At 41.9% G+C, this 23,039-nt stretch overlaps 1 protein-coding gene across 2 annotated transcripts in view; it reads left to right on the top strand.

Annotated features, from left to right (window-relative positions):
• The window catches only part of LOC108716087 (thyroid adenoma-associated protein homolog), a 285,703-nt gene that overhangs the window by 81,328 nt on the left and 181,336 nt on the right, over window positions 1-23,039 (top strand). For both annotated transcript variants that reach the window (XM_041562504.1, XM_041562505.1), the window contains exons 23-24: window positions 5,459-5,591; window positions 12,686-12,808. In XM_041562504.1, the coding sequence (XP_041418438.1) occupies window positions 5,459-5,591; window positions 12,686-12,808 (256 nt within the window). The remainder of the gene's footprint in view (window positions 1-5,458; window positions 5,592-12,685; window positions 12,809-23,039) is intronic.

Here is a 23,039-nt window from a genome sequence, read left to right on the forward strand (position 1 = left end):
AGCACCTGCTTAAATCAGTCGTTTCATTGCCAAACCGCAGGAACGTTGCCTGTGCCAAATGAAAGGGAGTTGCCTCCTCCATTCACGGGGCAACACCCTGCAATGCATTTGCACTCGAGAGAGGGGATTCTGCACAGTCGTATAGTAAATATGTGCTGGGGGGAAGCTCTCACACGAAGCCTTTTCCCAAAGTGTCAAATGCTGTATATCATGATGAATTTGCTTGTTCAATTAGAGCTAAAACACTCGTGGGATCTGTCGGTTTAATGTTTCTTGAAGTTTTTGTATGTTTGGACTTTGTGAATTGAAACTATATCAAAATCCTGGAATTTACTGATAGAGTGTATGAGTTTGAGGCCACAGTAACAACTTGGGTTTTTTTTTTCACCTTAATGAGTGCAGTTGGCCCGAAATGGAGCTCCGTGGTTGGGCAGGTTGACTGATTTTAATAAAAGTTGCCTGTAAAATTACTTATTAGGGTTTAGGAAGATTTTGTTGTTTATGAAAAAGGGCAGTTAATAAGGACTTTACTATTTATTTATTTATCTTGCCAACCCAAAACATTGAGGTTGTGATCATGGCACCCAATTACAGTTTGGGAGTTAGCGGAGCCTTAACTTCCCTGTTTTTGTCCAGTGAGAAAAGCCAGATTATACCTCAATTCTGTGCATGCTAAGAGTATAGTATTCTTTAATTGCATTGATGATGTGAGAACCTAAGCTTGTATCCAGAGACCTCAAATATGACTGCAAAACGACTGGAGTAAGAAATCCCAAATGGCGAGTTCCCTTGGATATCTCTGAGGACCTTCTATCCCGTAGTTTTTTAAAAATATGGTTGCCCACAGCATGGCCATTATTTTATTCTCTTATGTGCACCAGGTATGAGCTACTTTATTATCTTTACATTTGCTGTGAGAGGCAGGTGGCATTGTTTAACTAGCAGTCCCTCCGGCCTGTCATTGCCAGGCAAAACCCACAGCCATCGTGGAGTGTAGAAGGAGAAGCAGGAGGCATTGCATTGTTCAAATAGCAGTCCCTCCTGCCTGTCATTGCCAGGCTACATCCACAGCCAACATGGAGAGTAGAAGGAGAGGCAGGAGGCATTGCATTGTTCAGATAGCAGATCCTCCTGCCTGTCATTATAAGGCAAACCCCACAGCCAACATAAGACTGAAAGGAGAGGCAGGAGGCATTGCTTTGTTCAAAGAAGAGATCTTCCTGCCTCTAATTGATTGGCAACACCCACAGCCAACATGGAGAGTGGAAGAAGAGGCAGGTGGCATTCTTCAAATAGCACTGCCATTGAAAGTCAGCTTCCACAGCCAATGTGTAGATTAGAAGGAGAGGCAGGAGGTAATGCTTTGTTCAAAGAGGAGACCCTCCTGCTTGTCATCGATAGGCAATGCCCACAGCCAGCATGGAGGACACAAGGTGAGGCAGAATACATTGCTTTTTTCAAACAGCAGTTCCTTCTTCCTCGTCATAGCAGGCTGCAGTTATTGACAATTCCGTCCACTGCTCTTTATTTGTCTTGCCATCTGCTGTGCCATCTCAGGCTTATAAGGCTGCATAGACATTCTAAGTGTTGGTGGGAAGCTGCTGCCTACTAGACTTTTGACAGTATTCAGCCTCTATTGTCTAAGTAGAAATGAGTGTGGCAAGGGATTCTCTGAGCTGCTGTGTTGCTAATGGGCTGAAATGTATGGATTTAACGGGGAGAAGAAAAATACATTATTGCACTCAATGAAGTTTCCAAAGTAAATCATATTCTGTACAAAATGAAAAGCCACTTGTCTTTCCTGATCCAAAGTGATGTATATGTGTTCTAATGTTTCCTTTGTGCCTTTTAAATCTTGTGTCTAAATCGTAATCGAAATAAACAGCATTTGGTGATCTATGTGTTGCTTTTCAACCCTTTTCCAACTGGAAAACTTGGCCCAAAGTAACTGGATCATTTTCAAACCTTGAAAATTAAAATTGAGGATAAACCCTTGGGTCCAGGGAGTTGACGTTTTTAGGCACATTTTGCTGAAAAATGTCAAATGTTGATTTTTCCTATGGGGAAGCTGATGTATGGTGCTCTGCCAGAAACAGCAGCTCATATTGGAAAAGGTTTCAACATACAGCTTGAATAGAAGGGTACAGACCAGAGATAACCAAGTAGGTAGAGTAGAAAGACATTTCAAAAATTATACTCTACAAAGAATGTGTGAATCTAACCTCCACTGAATTAAGCTTTCCTTGTCCTTTAAGACCCCCTAAATCTAAATCAGGTTCAAATGTCTTTCTCCAGCCTTCATTCTTGATCTCTGAGCTAATACCAGTAGATATTGACTGAGAAGGTCAACTTGATGGTGGCAAACTTGTGGCAGTAGGCCTATGGCTTGATCGCCTAGTTGGCAACTGATATCCACCTATTTCTGCCCCTTGTTTTGGTCCCCTTACATGGACTGGATAACTCATGACTTGATCAGGAGTTGCTTGGTTGTTGGTCAGTATAATTCATGGGCAGCTTAACAAATTCCTGCTGATCAGCTTCCTCTTTCTACACTTTTCCAAGACTTTCTCTGTATGTAGTTAGTACATTTGCTCTTGTATACCTCAATGTCTATTTTTTTTAATTTTTTTTGCCTTTGTGGAAATCAAATCATGAGGCCCAGATACTTCAAATACTGTAAATTCTTGTGGCGCTAGTTTGCATGCCTTTTGGAGTTGCCTCTACTGGAATTCGGATCCTGTTGTGGGGATATTTATGTAGAGAATTTTTACGTTGAGGAATAACTGCATGAAATGTTTGTAGAGAGTCTTATCCGAACTGTGGCCCAGCTTGCCTTAGTTTAGCCATTATATGCCGATGTGCTGTTGCAATTTTATTCTGCTTATGAAATCAGCCGCGGAACCAGATTGCCAACTCATTCTGTACTATTGCAGGGCATTTGCATAAACATGAGTATTGATTGTAATTGGAAGCTATAAACTTGCACAAAGCAGTTTTTTCAGTAATCTCTAGCCGGTTGGTGTTGGCTCATGGCTCCTCATCACTGCAAGAACACTGTTTGTTTCTATATTAAAATGTACCAGTGGATCATGATTACCTTCATAAAATGAGTCCACACCCCAGACTTAATTAGCTTAATAAATGTTAATTTTTCTATATCTCAGATGGTACGGGCAACTCTATATATTATATACAGGAAGGTCACCAGCAAGTGACCCGGGAATGTTGGGAGTTTTTGTGATTTATTGAATATGGTCCCACTGGGTGCTGTATATCCCATTTATATTTAAACTTGACATTCACCCGGACATTCCTGTGAACTATACGTGCGCCAAATGATGGTTACCGTGTTGTGTATAAAGGTGGCTTGTGGGCGAGTCAAGAAATATGGCAGCTGCTAAGAAAGAGTAGTCAACTGGGGAATCTTGCTCATCGCCCTTCCACAGCCTTTAGGGGATTCTGGGAGCTGCATTAACACTATACATGGTATATTCTGACAGTTTCTAAACATTTTTCACACTATAATGTGTCCTTTCTGCTTTAATTACGCTCACTCACCGGCCCATGAGATACTTTGGGCCCAGGGCAAATGCCTACCATACCATCTTATGCAGCACACATTCATAACATTTGGGTGCATTTAATTAAAATCAATTGGCATTCTGTTCTAATTTTGCATGACTTTTCTCTCTTGGGGGCAGATTAACTAAAGGGCGAAGTGGCCGTCGCTAGTGAAAATTCGGCAGAAATATCATCCGCAGGCATCTTGCCATTTTGCTATCAGGCGTAGAGGACAATTTGCTAGCTAAATGGCCCGTTGCTAGTGTAGTTTCGTGAATTTTCGCTCATGCGAATTCACTAAATTGCGATTCTTACCGAACGTTAAGAACCTCTTTCGCCAGAGTTTCCTTCTCCACCTTAGACCTGGCAAACTGATAAGTTGGAGCTACATCCTCCTCAATCTTATGTCAATGACATCATATCCTGTATGCCGGAAAGTCATAAAAGGCTAAAAACCGCTAGCGTTTTTTCATATTTTAAAGCGGGATTGCCTTCAAAAGTCCTAACTTTTAAAGATTAATGTTTTTTCCCAACCATTTGAGGGCCGTGCCACATCTAATGTCCTATGTCTAGGGCGTTAGAGGATCTCTTTTGTCTTTATTTTGCTTCCTTGGAAATTTGTAATAATAAGTGGCCACTTCAAGCATTTGCACCAACATCTCTAATAAAGACGTTTATATATGACCTATATGTACCCGCCCTATTCAAATCAATCTAAGCGTAAGTGTACTAATGAAATTTAGTTAGGCAGAAAGGCGAAAGTTCGCTATGAAATGCTTGCGCTGACGAATTAACGTTACAGAAACTTCACCAGCGTTCGGCTGCCGAGACGCAACTTTGCATTTTAGTGAATTAGTGAAATGGTAACGAATTTACGCCTAGCGAAGTGGCGCAAAGTGTGACAGAGCCTTTGCTGGCGAAAATTCGCCCTTTAGTGAATTTGCCCCAGAGACTCCGCATCTGTTTAGGAACTACATTTCCATCAGCCCCCTCTTGGCTTGTTCCGGTAGTTGTAGCATAACAGAATAAAGGACGGGTTGGCTGGAAATTCCTGGTGTTCATCCCTTCTGTGATTGTTGATCTTCCGACGTATATAAGTTCATTATTAGGAAGCCTGAGGCAAGACGTGATGGAATCTGCAGCCTCTGACATTCCCCTTGGTTTGTTTCCATTTGGCGCGCATCAGAGCAGCATGTTATTCTAAAGCCTTTATCATTATCATGGGCTGCTCAGGCATGAATATAGGGGTCTCTAAAGCCTGGTGTTGACTCGCTTCTCCAAATAATATCTTTGCAAGGATGCCGCAATTGCTGGGATAGAAGGTAGCATAGTTCTGATATAAATTAGTATCAGCAGACACAATCATCTTGAGACTATATTTAAACCTTATATAGTTATATATTAAAACTTTAGTTATATATTATTTTGCATGGAAGAGACGCAACCTTGCAGAAGTCAGCTACCATTTCAATGATCCTACAGTAAATACAGAAATCGAATTCTATGTCAGACCTGAGCCTGTCAGTCTCAAAGGAAATTAATCTGAATGTGGCCCTATGATAAATAATTAATGCTAAATTATATACTTTTTTTTTTTTGTTGTTGAATCAACGCCCACCCCCTGAAAGAAAAATAATTACTGGTACAGACTATTTTCTTTTAATTTTTTTGAATGTTTTCATTGATAACAATCTTCCAGTATGTTTTCTTTAAAGCAAATACAACTTTGATCTATCCTTCTGCAGAGAAACCTACAGATTCATGTGCCTGAAAAAATGGCTGCCCGTGAAAGGGAGAATTGTTAAAGGGAGTCTGTGTTTTATGTGTTTGAAGTGGTGTAGCTTGTTTTAATAATGTGTCCCCCCCCCTCTTTCTGTGACCTTCTTCTCTGTTTCAGCTGCAAGGAGGAGAGCCTTCATCGCTTACCAGGCCAGTGGCTATGCAATGTTTTGGAGGAAATTAAATCTAGTGATCCTTCTTCTAAACTATGTGCAACCAGGCGCAGTGCTGGGATTCCATTCTACATACAGGTACGGTGTAGACTCCTGCCAATAACCAAATTATATTTTTTTAAGTACAAAGGGGCAGGAATATTGACTTAAAGCGGACCTGTCAACCAGACATAAAAAGCTTTATAATAAAAGTCCTTTTCAGATTAAATATGAAACCAAACTTCTTTTTTTAATTAAAGCATTCATAGTTGTTGTAAACTCATTTAAAAATCTCAGCTGTCAATCAAATATTCCCTGCCCCTCCTCCATGCCTTAGGCATAGAGGCGAGGCAGACAATTACTTTCACTTTCCATTCAGCACTTCCTACATGTCACTGCTATCCCCACATTCCCCCGTTCTCTTCACCATTTAATTGTGTAGCCAGGGCATGGGGATGGACATCAGGTCCCCCATTCTGGTGCACAAACAAGATTTAAAGTGATACTGACACTAAAAAAAATACTTTTTAAAATATGAATGTACATTAAAAGTTACCTATAGGTCATGTTGATCGTTTTTTGCTGAGAGGTTTGTTTTTGTAAGTACAGGTAATTGTTAGTTGAAGTTCCTAAACACAAATACTTATACAGGAGGTAACGAAAGTTCTACTTTTTAGTGCTTACAGTGTAAAGGTTCTGTTAACATATAAATGTGTAGGGAGCTAAGGTGGCCATATATGAGCTAATAAACACTGCTTGATTGCTTCTTCCAGCCTCAGAGGCCAGCTTATTGGCCCATGTATGGTCCCCACTAACAGATGTGCTTGACAGATATCTGCCCAAAAAATAGGGCTTGTTTGAGTTTCCTATCTGAGGAGAACCGCATCAGTGTGTGTATGTGGTCCTTATTTGTCAGCCCCTATAGGTCATTCTGTTCTGATCCCTGGGCTATACTGGGCCCTTATCTGCTCACCTCACAAAATAAGTGGGCCTGGAAGTGTATGACCAACTTAATGGTCTCAGGCCACTATCCATGCCTTTTGTATCCTTGTTTTAATATCCAAAGTGAAAAGTAGCACGTTGAGCAGCTCTGTCTTGTATAATGTCCTTTCTTTTTAATCACATGTGGATGGATGGGAATCTGTGCTGTTAGGTTAATGGCACACAATGTGTGACCTTGGCTTCTCTCCATTTGCACTTTCTTTGCAGGCAGAGATTTATTTAAGGTGAATATCAGCAAGAAAATATGTTGTTTTTCACACATCGATATCTGCTCTGTGTGTCTGCACACCGTCCGACCCTGTGCCTTTTGGTGCAAAGACATGGGCTTTTCTCCACAGGCATTGGGAAACCAGGACTGAACTTAGTGTGCAATTAGCCTTAAAGAGCAAGGCAACTCCAAAATAAAAATGTGGCTAATAAAAGAAAACATATTTCTAAGCATCTTTACAATATATATTAAATAAAGCACCCCCTCATGTAAAATATAAGGATATTATAAGTTACCGAGGAGGTCCATGACCATATAAAAGCACGAGGCAGAGAACCCCGAGGTGACTTCTAATATCCTTATATTTTACAACAGGGGGTACTTTATTTATTATAATATACAGGTTTCAGTGAGACATGTGACAGAAATTATATCACAAGTCACCATTTATAAGGATATATATATATATATATATATATATATATATATATATATATATATATATATATATATATATATATATATATATACATACTTTACAGGATAGTCATGGTTCTTGTGTATTATACATTTATAGGGTAGAAATGCTAGTGTTGTGGGTTTGCCACTCGCAGTACAATGTGGTTGGTTAGTTTTACTAATTTCATCTCGGTTTCGTGCCCAGGTCAGGACTGAGTTTTTGGAAGTTAACTTACTTACTTGCAAGGAAATTAAAATCCTGTTGGCCGATTACCTCCTGTACCAGCATTGGGTGGTGGTCAGTCAACCAGAAAGTGGTAAATGCAGTCCGTTCAAATACAATGTTTATATATGTATTCACACCTTCTGGTAATTTGCCTCATCCAGGTCAAATAAGAGTTGTCCTGTTTATGGCCAGTCGGATTATTATTATAACTGGACAATAGTCTTACTCATGCTATTGAGACCAATCATGATCTCTGTTTCTCTACACAGACTTAAAATAGAACATGATTCATTTTAATTTTCTCCTAATGTGCTCATGTCCTCAGTGAGGAGAAACAGACTAATAGGATATAATACATGAAGCACATGCCTCTACTATTGGCTCAGTTCCTTAGCAATGAATGCAATCCAGTAATGTAGCAATACCAAGTAATACTAAGTATTTTAGTGTTTTCATTTCTTCCCAGTCACTTTTTATGGCTTATTGTCATATAAGCCTGAGACTGCATGTACTTCTTAGGATATTTCTAACTGGTTGGGTCTCCAATGCAGTCATGAGAGGTTTGACTGAAGGATAAATAGCTCTTTGGGATAATTGTTGGGTTCCAAGCTGTACTGAAGCTTATTGGTGTAGAATTGGTTAGTACATCCTAGACTATAGAAAGTACATCCGAGGCTATTGTATCTGTTCCGAGCCCTGTGAAGTAGCATTATAAAGAAATATAAAGATGACACCTTACCACTTGCTTTGGTCTAAGGGGCAACCCAGGGCCACACCAGTGCTCTCAACTGTCTCATTCTCTCAATTGTCTCATTCCGAAGGCAAAACAAGACCTAATATGTAAGAAAGAAGCCTAAAGGAACATAACCATGAAACCGTTAAAAAGACCAGAAACGCTTAGCTCGGCAAGTAGGGTTTATCTGACATACTTTTATACTATTTCTTTCTTTTTGAAACTACTGACTTGGAGGAAATGGCCACCTTTAGCAAAGTTCTACTGGTGTGATAGGAGCTCATAAAATAAGTATTATTCCAACTACAAATAATTGCCCCAGATCCATCCTTTGCATGACGCTACTAAGCAAACACGTCTCATACCTCATGACAGGGCTGAGGTGGAAAACCCCTGAAATTAATTTTAAGTCATTATCTATTGTGGCCATGTCCCCTGATTGCTGTGTTGATCTGTTACTGTCAGTCGGTGGTTATATGAAGAAACTGCCAAATCATCATCTCCTCTCACATGCTGCTATATTATTATCCTAAGAATACATTCTAGTAGACTTCTAAGAAGCAAACATATTGACATTATTTGGCTTCTGTTGATATAACTTGATGCTTGAAATTGCTGCACAAAGTTCTATGGATTGAGTAAACACCTTGCTCAGTGTGTACAAACGTATGAAGTCATTAGGGCATGTCACCAGTCTTAATGCAGTTATGCAAGATTTCAATCCATTTGACACTGTCATCTAAAGAGAAGCTGAAGTCTAGTCCCAGTTTGTACACTTGCTGCTACAGTACAGTTTAAAATAGCTGAAAACTTCTCTGTACAAAGCTGACTGGTATCGTTTGACCAGATTTAAATGACTTTTTTATCAGCTCTGTGGAGTTGGCTCAGATTTAAGAGTCTTGGGCACATCATGATTGAGTTGTGTCCATTTGGAGGACTTTGCATATAAACTTGATTATCTTTAAACACAGAAAAAGAAAATTGGAAAATCAACGTTTTTGGAAAAAAATGATTCAGTGGCTTTTGTGTCACATTACACTGTCAAGTTATTTTATATATATATAATACACAAAAGCCATGAATATCTTGTAAATTATATCCTTATAAACGATGAGTTCTGATGTCATTTGTTATAAACAGTGAGTTCTGATGTCATTTCTGTCACATGACTCACTGAAATTTGTGTATTATAATAAATAAAGTTCCCCCAGTTGTAAAATATGAGGATATTAGAAGTTACCTCGGAGTTCCATGACCTGTATAAAAACACTCGGCCTTCGGCCTCGTGTTTTTATATGGTCATGAATCTCCTCGGTAACTTATAATATCCTTATATTTTACAAAAGGGGGTACTTTATTCACTATATATATATATATATATATATATATATATATATATATATATATATATATATACTTGTAGATATTGTTTTCTTTCAATAAAAGCATCACCACTGGGTGGTGGGACTTTAGTGTGGATGAAGCAGACAATTCAATTTAATGATTCTAGCTGCAAATACCATTGCTGACAATTGCATTAGTGGATGCCACCTGAGAAAGTACAGGTATGGGATCTGTTCTACAGAATCCTTTGGGTTTTCCAGATAATGAATCTTAAATTGGCTCACCATACCTTAATCTGCTAATATGAATTCATACAGCATAGACGCTATCAAGTACAACCTACTGTTTTATTATTACAGAGAAAAGGAAATAATTTTTAAGAATTATAATTATTTGCTTAAAATGACTATATGACAGATGACCAACAATAATTAGGAGATTTCTGGATAAAGGGGTTCTGGATAAGGGATTCCATACCTGTACCTTATTAATCTTTTTATTCGTATCTTGTATATATACCTGGACCTATGTATAGGCATCTATCTTCCAAGGATGCCAATTTCCCTGAATGGGTAGATTGTCATCCGTAGAAAATGTAGACTTTTCAAGGAGGCTATTCTGGTCTTGGCATAAAAAAGATTAGAGTTAAGACTTCTTTTTTTAAAGATTTGTTTTGGAATGAGTTTTCATTTATGTAATCATCCACTCTATAGGATTCAGGAAATACACATTTACCTCCAGCATTACAACACCCAGAGGGTGTCCATAGTTTTCATAGTTTGATGGATCCAGAAGACCCAGGCATCCCATCATGCTACACACTGTGTAACCACCAAGGAAATGGTCAACAGAGAACAAGTGCACCAAACACTACTTTGGGTTTCTTGGTAGGCTTTAGGCTCATTATTTGACAGATTGTTTTCCCGTTGATTCAGAGTGAATTTGTTCCCAAACGTCATCTCCTATTGTGAAATTCAAGATACAACAACTTTGTTGCAAGATTATAGGAACTAGTTTTTATATAGGAGCCAACCTCTCATTAGGTCAATAAGTTAAACAGAGTTGTGGACATCTGTGTTTAGACTTTTGAAATGATACATTTTTCTTCTTCTATCTCAACCCACTGGAAAGGGCCAGATAAGCCGTTCTAGAACAACTTGTCTTTCTCTGGTTTCTGAGATCTTGCTCACCGTAGCATGCCATTAGCTCTGATAAAAGAACAATGCCGGCACTCCCGTTGCTTCCAACAGAGATTTATTGTTTCATTTGAAATATACTTTTGGTGGTTGCCAAGCAAAATCCTATCTACGAAAGGGTAGAGATTGCTTATAAGGTGCTTCAAGCATTCAAGGTCAAGGTTTTATTCCCCACCAATGCGCCCAGTGTTTGATAACGTTTTTTTGTAGAAATATTTCTTAATTTGAATATCAAATGACAGTTTTATCACTATAGCGAACTAATTCCACATTCCTTACTGAGCAACACTCTGTATATTAATTGACTTAAATGTTGCACAACCACCCAACACCCAAGTGTTATTGGTTCTTTCAGTTCTGTTTTAAGAGATTATTAGTAGAAATGCAAGCTCTCTAAAAATGCATTGCCTTTAAGGGGCTATTTATATTGTGTATAGGAAAGGGAAGACGTCTGAAAAGTAAACCACAGTAGTATAAGTTTGTATAGGTATAAATAAGAACCATTTCTATGGGATCCATTATCCGGAAAATCCATTATCCAGATAGCTTCAAATTACGGAAAGGCCATCTTCCATAGACTCCATTTTATTCAAATAATCCAAATTTTTAAAAATGATTTCCCTTTTCTCTGTAGTAATAAAGCAGTAGCTTGTACTTGATCCCAACTAAGATATAATGAATTCGTATTGTAAGCGAAAACAGACTATTTGATTTTTTTAGTGTGTAAAGTTGTTTTAGTAGACTTAAGGTATTAAGATCCAAATTACGGAAAGATCTGTTAGTAAATTTGTGAATTTTGACCAAACATACAATTCAAAAATTCAGATGTACTATGCAACCCTTAATAAATCTGCCCCTAAAGGTGGCCATAGACGCACAGATAACAAATTTTCGTACGATATTCGGTGCGTGTATGGTGGGAAATGAGCCGACCGATATCGGCAGAAGACTTGGATATTGGTCGGATCATCGGGCTGGACAGGAAATTTTGATCTCCCATTGTTAGTGCTGAATCATCAGATACAGGTAGAATTCTATTGTTTCTACTTGAATATCTGACAATTCAGCTCTACACGTGTGTATTAAAAACGAACAATCTTTCTTGGAAAGGTCTTTTCCAAGAAAGATCCTAATTGTAACGTCTATGGCCACTTTTAGCTTTGTTTTTAGGCAGTCCCAATATTTGTGAATAGGACTAACAGCAGGAATATGTGTGTGTATATATATATATATATATATATATATATATATATATATATATATATATATATATATATATATATATATATATATATATATATGTGTGTGTATATTTATTTATATGTATATTTCCACCATCATCGTTAATTGCCTTCACTGTCAACAGACAGATTGAGCACACATGTCTAAGAATCTTCTCATTTAGTGTAGCAGTTTTGCCGTGTTTGCCAACTGACCCAGACCCCTTCTTATTTCTTTTAAACCCCACTTAATGTCAAGATTTCTGTGCTGTTTGAAGGAAAAACAAAAAAAAAGGTTTTAATTGATCTCAACTTCCGATTAGAAGCATAAAAATTGCCGTTTCTATACATATAGGAGAGTGAAGATGAGGATGTAGTCACTTCAATACTAAGATACTTATACAATAGGAGTACTTCTGTGTAATAAGAAAGAAAGGTTGTCATTCTCCAAACACTGGTATCCAAATATAGTCATTTTATTTCCTTGTCATGTTAAGATCTATTTCCAGCTATTGCTGGGTTGTCTCACAGCAGATTGGCATAGGTATTTCTTTTCTCTCCTTATGAATCTTCTGGTTTTGAAATGAGGAACGTGGCGGCAAGCATCAACGTTTTGGCTGGTTGTGCTCATGACAGATCTGGATGGTTTATTTAGTTATTCTGTTACAGTCCCGTTCTGCATAAATGTCAGCCATTATTTTTAGTAATGTAATTAGGTACATATTTTTCATGAAACGTGTGCTCTTTATTTGTTTATTTATTTTTTTATCTTAATACCGACCCTTCTGCTGTGGTTCTTTTCCAGGCCCTGTTGGCGTCTGAGCCCAAGAACAGTAAAGGAGGTCTTCTGAAGATGACCATGAAGCAGTTAATATCATTGGCCATGCCTGAAAGTGATGCTTCTGGAAATAAGGGCACAATTCCGCAGGTGATGGCTAAGTACAAATAATGTTGTGTAAAATGAATGCCTCTTGCCCACTGCTATTATCAAATTGGTATTAATATGATTGTGGAGAGAGGGCAAGCCAGTGCCCATTATCGTAAAATACTGAAGTGAAACTAGGTTGATTAAACTGCCTGAAATGTTGGCGCTCTAAAAATACTCAATAATAATAATGTTAATGAACATGGAAATTGTCACTTTATGCTCCTGGCCCCTTTATTTTTTTTAACAGTGTTTATTTTTAATTTCCAAAAGAAAAAAAAAAAATGGGGGGGTTACAGAAGGAAAGAAGGGGGGGGGTTCCAGGTACAATCTAATCACAGTTTATGTCACAGCATACAGCAGTACTTACAGACAAACCGCAGTACACATCCATACAGTTGAGACAGGGTTGGATACAATCAATGAGTCCCTAGCAAACCTTGGTATGCGCTAAGAGTTGGCCTCAGTCCATGCATCCCAGATCTTCCCATATTTGTTCGGGCACCCTCTAGCTAGATACGTCAGTTGTATAAGTGGGAGATTTTTATCTGCAAGGTCCAGCCAAAACTGAAGGGAGGGCGGCTTAGGGTCCAACCATTTCATAAACAAAGCTTTTCTCGCATAGAACAATAGTGAACGCCATAGGTCTCTCTTGGCATTTAGGGGGACAATCTCATCTATCACCCCCAGTATACAGACTTGTGGAGACATTATCTTGGGGAAGGTGGTTTTGTCTTGTATATGGGACATAACACCAGCCCAGTATTTATTGATTTGAGGACAACTCCATACCATATGAATGTAGCCAGCCTCATGCTGGCGACACTTCGGGCAATAGGACTTAGCCACCTCTCCCATGCGGCTCAAGCGTAATGGTGTGATATGTATTCTATGTAATGTTTTGAATTGGATAAGTCTGTCTCTAGTGGCAATAAGAAACTGATACGCCTTATCTGTGCCCTCCTCCCACTCCTCCTCTGTCAAAGTGGGGATATCCACATGCCAAGACGCATACGCCTTGGCGAATGGTGAGGGGATTGTAGATAGCAATTTCCCATAGAGATTAGCAACCAGTTTCTTTTGGTTTGGCGATCGAAGGACCTCTAAGAGGGGAGATGTGATCAGGGTCACTCTGGGCGACGCAAATTGCGTAACAAAGGCATGCCTAAATTGTTGATATACTATGGGGTGAATTTGGACTCCAGGATGAGCTAGTAGCAATTGTTCCCTATTGAGCAAATGTCCTTCTGGTGCTACATCGCCCAGAGTTTTGATCCCAACTTTTGGCCAGCACATATATGTCAATAGTTGTTGGAAGTGGGGGAGGTTTGAGTTTCCCCAAAGGGGCAGATCAAGTGCGAGTAGTGGGTTCCCTAGGCGAGCAAGCCGTAGAGCCACAGTCCAAACCTTGTGGGGAGTGGTGAGAATCGGGTGACGTACCCGCAGGTCTGCTGCTTTCCTATAAATTATATACTTTAGGGATTCAACCGACCCTGCCAACGTAGCTTGTAATTGAAAGTTAGGATTATTGGGGTCTGGCACAAGCCACCAACCTACATAGTATAATTGAGAGGCCAGAAAATAAAATTGTAGGTCTGGGAAACCCAGTCCCCCTTCATTAATTGGGGCCTTTAACTTGGTTTTAGCAAATCTCGGAGATTTGTTTCCCCAAATGAACGAGGACTGCAGTTGCTCAATCTGGTGGAATACAGTTTTAGGGATGTACATAGGAGAATTGTGAAGGATGTACAAAAATTTTGGCAGATATATCATTTTTATCAAGTTGATCCTCCCCCATGTAGTCAGAGGAAGGTTCCCCCATTGCTTAAGTTTGATCGCCATACTGTCGGTAATCGGGGTAAGGTTGAGTTCCGTATATTTAGCGCTATCCCGCACCACCACAACGCCCAAGTACCTGAAGGAGCTTACCCATCTCAGGGGAGATGGAGGGTAGCTAGAGGGGTCGATGCCTTCATCTATCGGGAAGATGCTAGACTTCTCCCAGTTCATGTGCAGACCTGAGTATCCTCCAAATTCATCTATAATTGCTAACGTTGACTGTAGCGATGGGCCAGGGTCACGCAAGTACAATAGCACATCATCAGCATATAAAGAGATACGCTCCTCCACCCTACCCAAGTGTAAGCCTACAATATTGGGAGCAGTGCGTATTAAAATGGCCATTGGCTCAATCGCCAAGGCGAAGAGCAATGGCGAGAGGGGACATCCCTGGCGAGTGCCACGGCTTAGGCGAAAACCGCGTGACAGTACATTATTGACACTGATGCGGGCTTGGGGGTCATGATACAGGAGTCGCACCCATGCGATGAACCGGTCACCTAGGCCAAACCGCGCCATTACTTCCCACAGATACGACCATTCGACCGAGTCGAATGCCTTGGCCGCATCCAAAGAGACCACCACCCTTGAGCCTACTTCCCTATGCACTGCAAGTATATTAGTGTAAAGTCTCCTAATATTAATATCTGTCGATCTCTCTGGCATAAATCCAGATTGATCTGAATGTATTATCTCAGCTATGACAAGCTTCAGCCTATTAGCCAATATTTTGGCCATGATTTTAGTGTCCACATTTAGTAGGGAAATCGGCCTGTATGAACCGGGCAGCTGTGGGTCTTTGCCCTCCTTAGGGATGACCACTATCGTGGCCTCACGGTAGGAGAGTGGGAGGGAACCCCGGGCCATTGCATCACTAATGGTGCTGTGTAGATGCGGAATTATGACATCTGCATTAATCTTGTACCACTCGGCCGGGAAGCCATCGGGACCTGGTGCCTTGTTGGCGGGCATAGAGTTAATGGCCAGTGAGACCTCACTCACAGCGATCGGGGCATTCAGCACCTCTCTCAGATCATGTGAGAGTCTAGGAATGGGTATACTGTCAAGGTACCTGCTTAGCTGGGAGTAGTCGTTAGTAGTTTGCGTAGTGTATATGTCCTGATAATAGGTGGAGAACACTTCAGCAATGCTATTGGGATCTGTGGCTATGTCCCCTGAGGCCATACGGATCCTGGGAACTGCCATAGAGACAGATTGTGTGGATGCCAGATAGGCCAGCAATTTCCCATTTTTTTCCCCTTTGTCAAAGGTGCGCTGGGTGGCATACAACAACTTCTTCCTAGTCGCTTTAATTCTAGCCCTTTCCAGTTCAGCCTGTGCTGCTTTATACACCTGGAGGTTGGGAGTGGAGGGGTCTGCTATATATTGGGCCTCTGCCCTAGAGGAAGCATTTTGTGTTGCCTGGATTTCCCCAGCAGCTGTGGCTCTAGCACCCGCTACGGCACCGATAAGGGTACCTCTCATTGTGGCCTTAAAAGCATCCCACACCACAGGAGGGGCTGCAGATGCAGTGTTTAGGTCCCAGTATTCCGCTACAGCCTTAGCTGATGCCTCCGCCACTGCGGCATTGGCCAGCCACAATGGGGATAATCTCCAAGGTTTGGCCTCCCTAGGGGAGAGTAGTCCTAGCGTGACTAACAGGGGAGCGTGATCAGAGACACCACGGGGTAAATATTGCGCTGTTCGCACATATGGCAGTAAGTCGCTGGAAGCAAGGGCCAGGTCTATTCTGGACATGGTGTTGTGCGTGGCAGAATAGCATGAGAACACTCTCTCTTCAGGGTTTTTCCAACGCCATACATCAGTTAGTTGCATGGCCTCTGCCCACTGCGACAGCTTGGGACTATGCGGTGAGGTGGTGTTGAGCCTGTCCCTATCCGCCGCCATTGTTGCATTAAAATCCCCTATAATACATACGGGCGCTATTGGGTGTCTGGCCAGGGTAGTAATCACCAGGTCTAACAGCGAGGATGCCAAAGGCGGAGGGGCATATAAACTAATTAGGTTAATAGGCTTGTTTGCTATGAGTAGGGACAGTACAACAAATCTACCATACTGGTCCGTCGTAAGATGAAGTAACTCAGCAGGTAGATTTTTCCTGATTAGGATAGAGGTGCCTCGAGCATGCGTGGAAAAGGTGGAGTTATACATATGCGCTACCCAAGGCCTTTTAAGGGCCAGCAACCGCTGTCCTACCAAGTGCGTCTCCTGCATCATTAAGATATGGGGTGAGTGCTTCCTCACGTAATCAAATACCAGGGCACGTTTAAACCTCGTATTTAAACCCCTGACATTCCAAGACATAATACTAAGTGACTCCATTGCAAACTGTAGTGGAATCAGTGATGCTGATGAGAAATGTACCGAAAGGAGGCCATGTACCTGTTAGTGGGGATGGGGATGGGATAGGGGGGTAACATGAACAAAAACTACTTACATTCCCGTCGAACTTCCCTACCTGCCGGGCAACTTGGCAGGTCTCTGATCCCATAACTTGAGCACCTAACTTGGTTACAGGAAGTGGTCAGTTGGCTCCAACCAGCCTCCGCTAGTTTGATAGGTCATCTTTGGGTTAAGAGAGCAGCCCCTTCGGCACTACATACGAGGCAACCCAGCAGCAGGGAGGCGAAAAACTGTGTGAGGGGGTCTTAGCGAAACCTCCAGCCCACCCGGGTGTCTGAGGTTCCTGGTGCCTATCGCAGTAATATACGGGGTACCCAGCCCACCACCCAAACAGCAATTGAAGCAACCAGTAGCATATTAACAGTAGGAGCAACAGCAACAACAAAACATAACATTCAGCACACCCTCCCCTGGAGACCGTCCGGTTAAGTTCCTGGGGTCTGCAAAAGTCCTAAGGCAATTGCGGGCCTCGGGGGGCCAGGCTGCAGTACGGGCTCGGTCACAACCCACGAGGGCCAAAACAGCGCCCCCCGCCCTCACGTGTGCACTCATAGGCCCATGTTAGAATCCAGAGTTCCAAACTTTGGCCCATCCCGCAAAAGATAGTGAAGCTGGCAGTCCCACATACGCATAGTCCTCTAAATTCAGAGAAAAAAGTAGGATGGATAGGCCGTGTGTGGGAGAAGATCAGGCCACCACCCAATACTCCGCCACCCCAGTCCTGGCTAATACATTATTCCCAGCTCCATAGCCTCGGCTGAGACGTGGGCGTAAGCAATAGAAACAGAGGCCAGCACATATAACGGTAGATTGGGGGGAGGGGCGCCCGCCAGCTGTAGGGCTATGACCTTAGGGGGCACCGGTCTGGGTTGGACAAGATAACGTACTCACATCTCCCTAATGGCGGTCCTCCACCTGCAGATTACGAAGGCCCCGAGTGTCCAGCCACTCCGATGCCGCCTGTGGCGTTGTAAAGAATTGCGCTTTGCCATCAGCTTGTACTCGCAATTTGGCCGGGTATAACATTGCGTATGTGAGGTTTGCTTCCCGCAGCCTGCGTTTGACACCAATAAATGCTGCACGCACTTTCTGGAGGTCCGCAGAGTAATCCGGGAATAGGTGAATCCGGGTATTCTGATAGGTTAGCTGGGGTTGTTGGCGAGCGGCTCGCAAGACCTCGTCACGATCTCTGTAGTTCAGGAGCTTGAAGAGGAAAGGCCTCGGCGGGGCCCCAGGGGGCAGCGGCCTAGCAGGCACCCGGTGAGCACGCTCCACAACAAACTGAGGGGAGAGGGCGGCCCCTGGAAGTTGCTCCCGGAGCCATTGCTCCATAAATCGCGCAGGGTCTTCCCCCTCCACTTTCTCTGGGAGACCGATCACCCGGACGTTGTTTCTGCGCTGCCGGTTCTCATAATCATCCAGTTTGGAGCTGAGCCCGATGTTTTGGGCCCTAAGGTCTTGTATTTGCTGCGTCAGAGGATTACATATATCCTCCAATCTGGAGATCCGCTGCTCAGCATCGGTTGTTCTTTCCCGCAGCGTGTGAAGGTCAGCTCTCAGGAGAGACAGGTCTGTTTTAACCTCTTCGATTTTGGAGGATAAGGCCGCTCTACAGTCAGTGATTGCGTTTAGCAGGAGTTGTACTGACTGGTCCTGGAGCACTGTTACTGGCGCCGTGGCTCCTTCCTCACGAGGCGGGGAGGCTCCGCCATCTTGAGGAGCATTCCGTGCATATTGCTCCAACTTCGCAGCAGCCTCAGAGCGCGCTTTTTGGGTTCTGTTGCCTCCCATCATGGGTGCTGTATGTGGGGTACCCCAGATAGAAGTTTTGGGGACTCCCCAAAGATTTCCTTAGGATCTTGCAGGATAAAAGGCGCGGAGCTCTAGAACACACGTCCGTTCAGCCAGCCATGCAGACCACGCCCCCTCCTGGCCCCTTTATAACGCTGGGCTCCATGCTATCTCCTCAGTTGTCCACCCTGGAGCTGCATGTTGAGGTACAAACAAGTCCATATTCAGGGAGTTTTGCCGATTAAGGACACTTGTTAGATATGAGCTGCTTCCAGCTCTGGTGGGGGATATACATTTATATGTATATATATTACATCAGTAATCTCTTACCAGGGAAGACAAAAACTTCACAAGACAATAGTCTACAGCAGGGGTCCCCAACCTTATTTACCACATTCATATTTAAAAAAAAAATTGGATTGTAACGCAATCATGCAAAAATTTCCTCGGCGTATCAGTGATTGGCTATTGGTAGAGACCGTATGTGGACTGGCAGCCGACAGGAGGTTCTGCTTGGCAGTGCACATGGCTTTTATTCAATTATATCTTGCCTTCAAGCCAGGAATTTATAAATAATCACCTGCTTTAAGGATCACTGGGAGCAACATCCAAAAGGTCGGTGAGCAACGTTGCTCTCGAGGCCACTGGTTGTGGATCACGGTCTACTGTAAACTGATAGTCCACATAAGGTCTACCAATAGCCAATCACAGGCACCCCAGGAACTTTTTGCATGCTTGTGTTGCTCTCAACCTTTTTAAAATGTCATTGACCTTTTTTGTACAGCAGCCCTCTGCAAAAGGAACATCATTTCTAACTAATGGTTTGTGGGGTGTTGTCCTTTAAATCACAGTGTTCCTAAGAAACTTGAGCCCTAACCAAGCTTGTGGTTGCTTTGAATAACATTTGAATAGAGTCCAGTTAGCCATTATATCCCATGACTTTTTTTGGTTTTTAGAACTCCGTTTGCAGGGAATGTCTTGCAAAATGAGTCAATATCTTTAAAAGCATGTGATGCCTGCCAAGCCAAATAATTTGAATTCGCTGTCTGGGCCTCGGGCCTCTGGGCTTAGTTGTATGAACATAAATGTATAATGTGAATCAAGCAAATTGGAAGTGAGTACCTGTCCTTCCGTTGGTGAAGTTATGACAGCTCCTCTCACTGCTGTGCTACTATGAAAAACAAATAGGACTGATGTGGAGGAACACAGTTATTGAAAAAGACTGTCAAAAAAAAAATTCATCCAGGTCTGAGAATCAGTTGTTACAAATAATACTTCTTAACTACCGATTAAAACTTTGATGGGAGTTGGGCTGTTCTGTTCGGCTTTCATTCACTGCCAAGTGTTTAGTCAGAGCTGGAATTGAGCAGTAAATTTACTCTAGTGAATGTTTATTGTGTGAGCGCATTGTGTTCTATAGAATCACACACTGAGATACTGTATATCATTACTTGTTGAGAAGTGCTCAACATAGCTAGCCATATATAGTTTCTCCTTGGCTACTCTGAGTAGATAGTAATTTGGCACGTGCATGTTTCCATGATGATGGCCTCCTAATAAGATAACTGATTGCCGCTTGCTCAGGTATTGGTTGAGAAGGCTAAAACACCATGGAGACTGGATCAAAGCCACTCCTTGGATGCAGTCTTCATCACGGTGGTCTGCAATGGCTTCCAATCTGATCTCATCGTTGGTCCTGAGGCCAAACCATTTGATCAGTTCAACTTGGGTGGCCGAAGGTTGGAAGTTATTTAAATTATCCCTGTTGGACCACTCTTAAACTTTTGGGTTGCTGCTTCCTTTTCTGAAATGTTAGAAAGTTATAAAGCTTGGCTCCACATAGAGCCAATTGATTAGATGTTCAATTGATTAGATTCTGGATAGGACAGGCCTGTAGACCGATCTGTTGTACATGATGCTCACGCAGTTAAAAAAAAATCCACAAATTCACCCTAAGTACTGTAGATCAGGCCCGGACTGGCAATCTGTGGGTTCTGGCAAATGCCAGAGGGGCTGCTGTACGGCTCCATAAAAGTTACCATATAGTGGGCTGGTAGGAGGCTTTTTGGTGTACTTGGAATGACAGGGCCTATTTTGACTCCCGGTCCAGGCCTGCTGTAGATGGTAGAATCTAGAGTGCTTACACTGATGTACCAAAATGTCATAGATTCTCTGGGTTACATGTTATTCAGTGCTATAATGCTTCATCTGAATTTGAACTAATTCTCCTTAACAGATCTGGCCAAACACTGACCTGAATCCAAACCCACGTAATGGACACAAAATGGCGGCCCCAGGTGGAAATTTTTTGCAATATGAAGGGTTTGGATTCAGTTTGGCCAGACTCTTGGCTTCAGTCATCTCTAGGCTAAAGTAATTTTTTTTATGGTCACATTTTACGTTTAAAATATGATCCTGGAGGTTTGTGGATATTAAGCATTTTTTTTTTGTGTTGGAATGAAGGAAGTCCATGAATGCTCTGTTTGCAGCACTCTGTTTGATACACAAGAGGCAGTCAGTCTGCGGGGAATATGTGTTAACCGATTGACCAGGAGTGAGCTGGAAAGTAAGGTGCCCTTGTTCTTCTGTAGTTAGCCAAAGTTAAGTGATCCATGTTATTAGTCTACTTTTCTAAAAGGATCATTCCATATTGGTTCTGCTCAGTAAATGACCAGAATGATATGCCAGTGCATCAGTCTGTCTGGTTTCCAATGACATTGTACATGAGCCAACGGTCTTAAAAGTGGCTAGAAATGAATCTATTCTATGGGCCAGCATGGCCAGCTGGGAGACCTTTTAGTCAAGTGTGTCTGGAGCTTTTGTTGCCTTGTATTATGCTTCTGTTTGATTAGCTGTAGGGTACTGCATGAAGAAACCTGACTGTATTAAGCTATGTAGTTCTGTGCCCCATGGTAATAAAAACGAACGATGAGGAAATTGGTCTTTTTTTATCTTTGTTCATTGATTAGCTTGAGAAAGAATGTTTCCCTCACTCAATAATAAGTGTATAATGTTTTATGTATAATAGGGTATAACACACTTAATGTGCTGAAGAAGGTGCGGTGTAGCATGATTTCTGTATTATATACTGGGCTCAGCCTACTAGCGCCTTGGCCAAATGGGGTAATGAGGTGCCAACCCAGCTCACCACTGAGTTCACCCTAGAGACTAATGTGCAGCAGTTGAGTGGCATTCAGATAATGGGCATATAGTGTTGCTGCAGAGGTGGGGCATGTTATGTGGGCAGTGGTGTAGCAGCCAGAGATGGGTAAACCACTTTCTGCAAACCCCAGCTAAAGTTGGAACACACTGAGACGTTTTTATTGCTCAGATGGAGCAGCCAACTGAAGTGAGCTTGCATAATTGTATTTTTTTAAGTGCGTTTGATCGGTTCTCTCCACATCTGTTACTCTCTTTGCAGCGCCTTTTTTGCACGACACAATCCCCTATTGAAAAGCTGTATAAACTATAGAATATCTGTGTCACGTTTGTATTTTCTTCAGGTGAATTCGTGGTCAATTCGTGGAACCACCTTGGGCCCTAGGCTTGACTACTTTTAACACCTTCTTGTCTCAATTCACTACCTGCCCATCTTCAATAAATTGGTGCTCAAAGACAAAAATATTGTTTGTGATACAATACATGTTATCTAGAAGCTCCCAAGTATAATGAATCCTTATTGGAGGCCAAATACTCTTATTGGGTTTATTTCATGTTAAAATGATTTTTAACCGACTTAAAGTATAGAGATCCAAATTATCTAGAAAACCCTAGGTCTCAATCATTCTGGATAACAGGTCCCATACCTGTACCCAGAAATCCCTGATGGTGTCACAATGGGAGCTATAGCTGGAAACAGCAGATTTGTTATCCTTGATATTAGTTGTTCATAAACTTCTACTTAAGAGAGTAAAACATTTTGGGTGCTTCCAACATGAGTTCAATTCAGATTAGCTACATATACACACATTCAAACTACAGACAATCATTTTTAAACTTTTTTGCTCTTCCCAAATTCCACGGTTGATTCGGGTGTCCATGCACCCGAACTCTTCTATTGAAATCAACCACAGAAATTCACAATAAGAAACCGGTCACTTAGTGGGTGGTCCGGGTGCACTGCCCCGAACCCGCAACAAGAGGAGAATCCAATCAGGAAATACAAATCAGTCAGGCACTC

This window comes from Xenopus laevis, chromosome 5L (genome assembly GCF_017654675.1).
Source record: "Xenopus laevis strain J_2021 chromosome 5L, Xenopus_laevis_v10.1, whole genome shotgun sequence".
Taxonomy (NCBI): Eukaryota; Metazoa; Chordata; class Amphibia; order Anura; family Pipidae; genus Xenopus; species Xenopus laevis.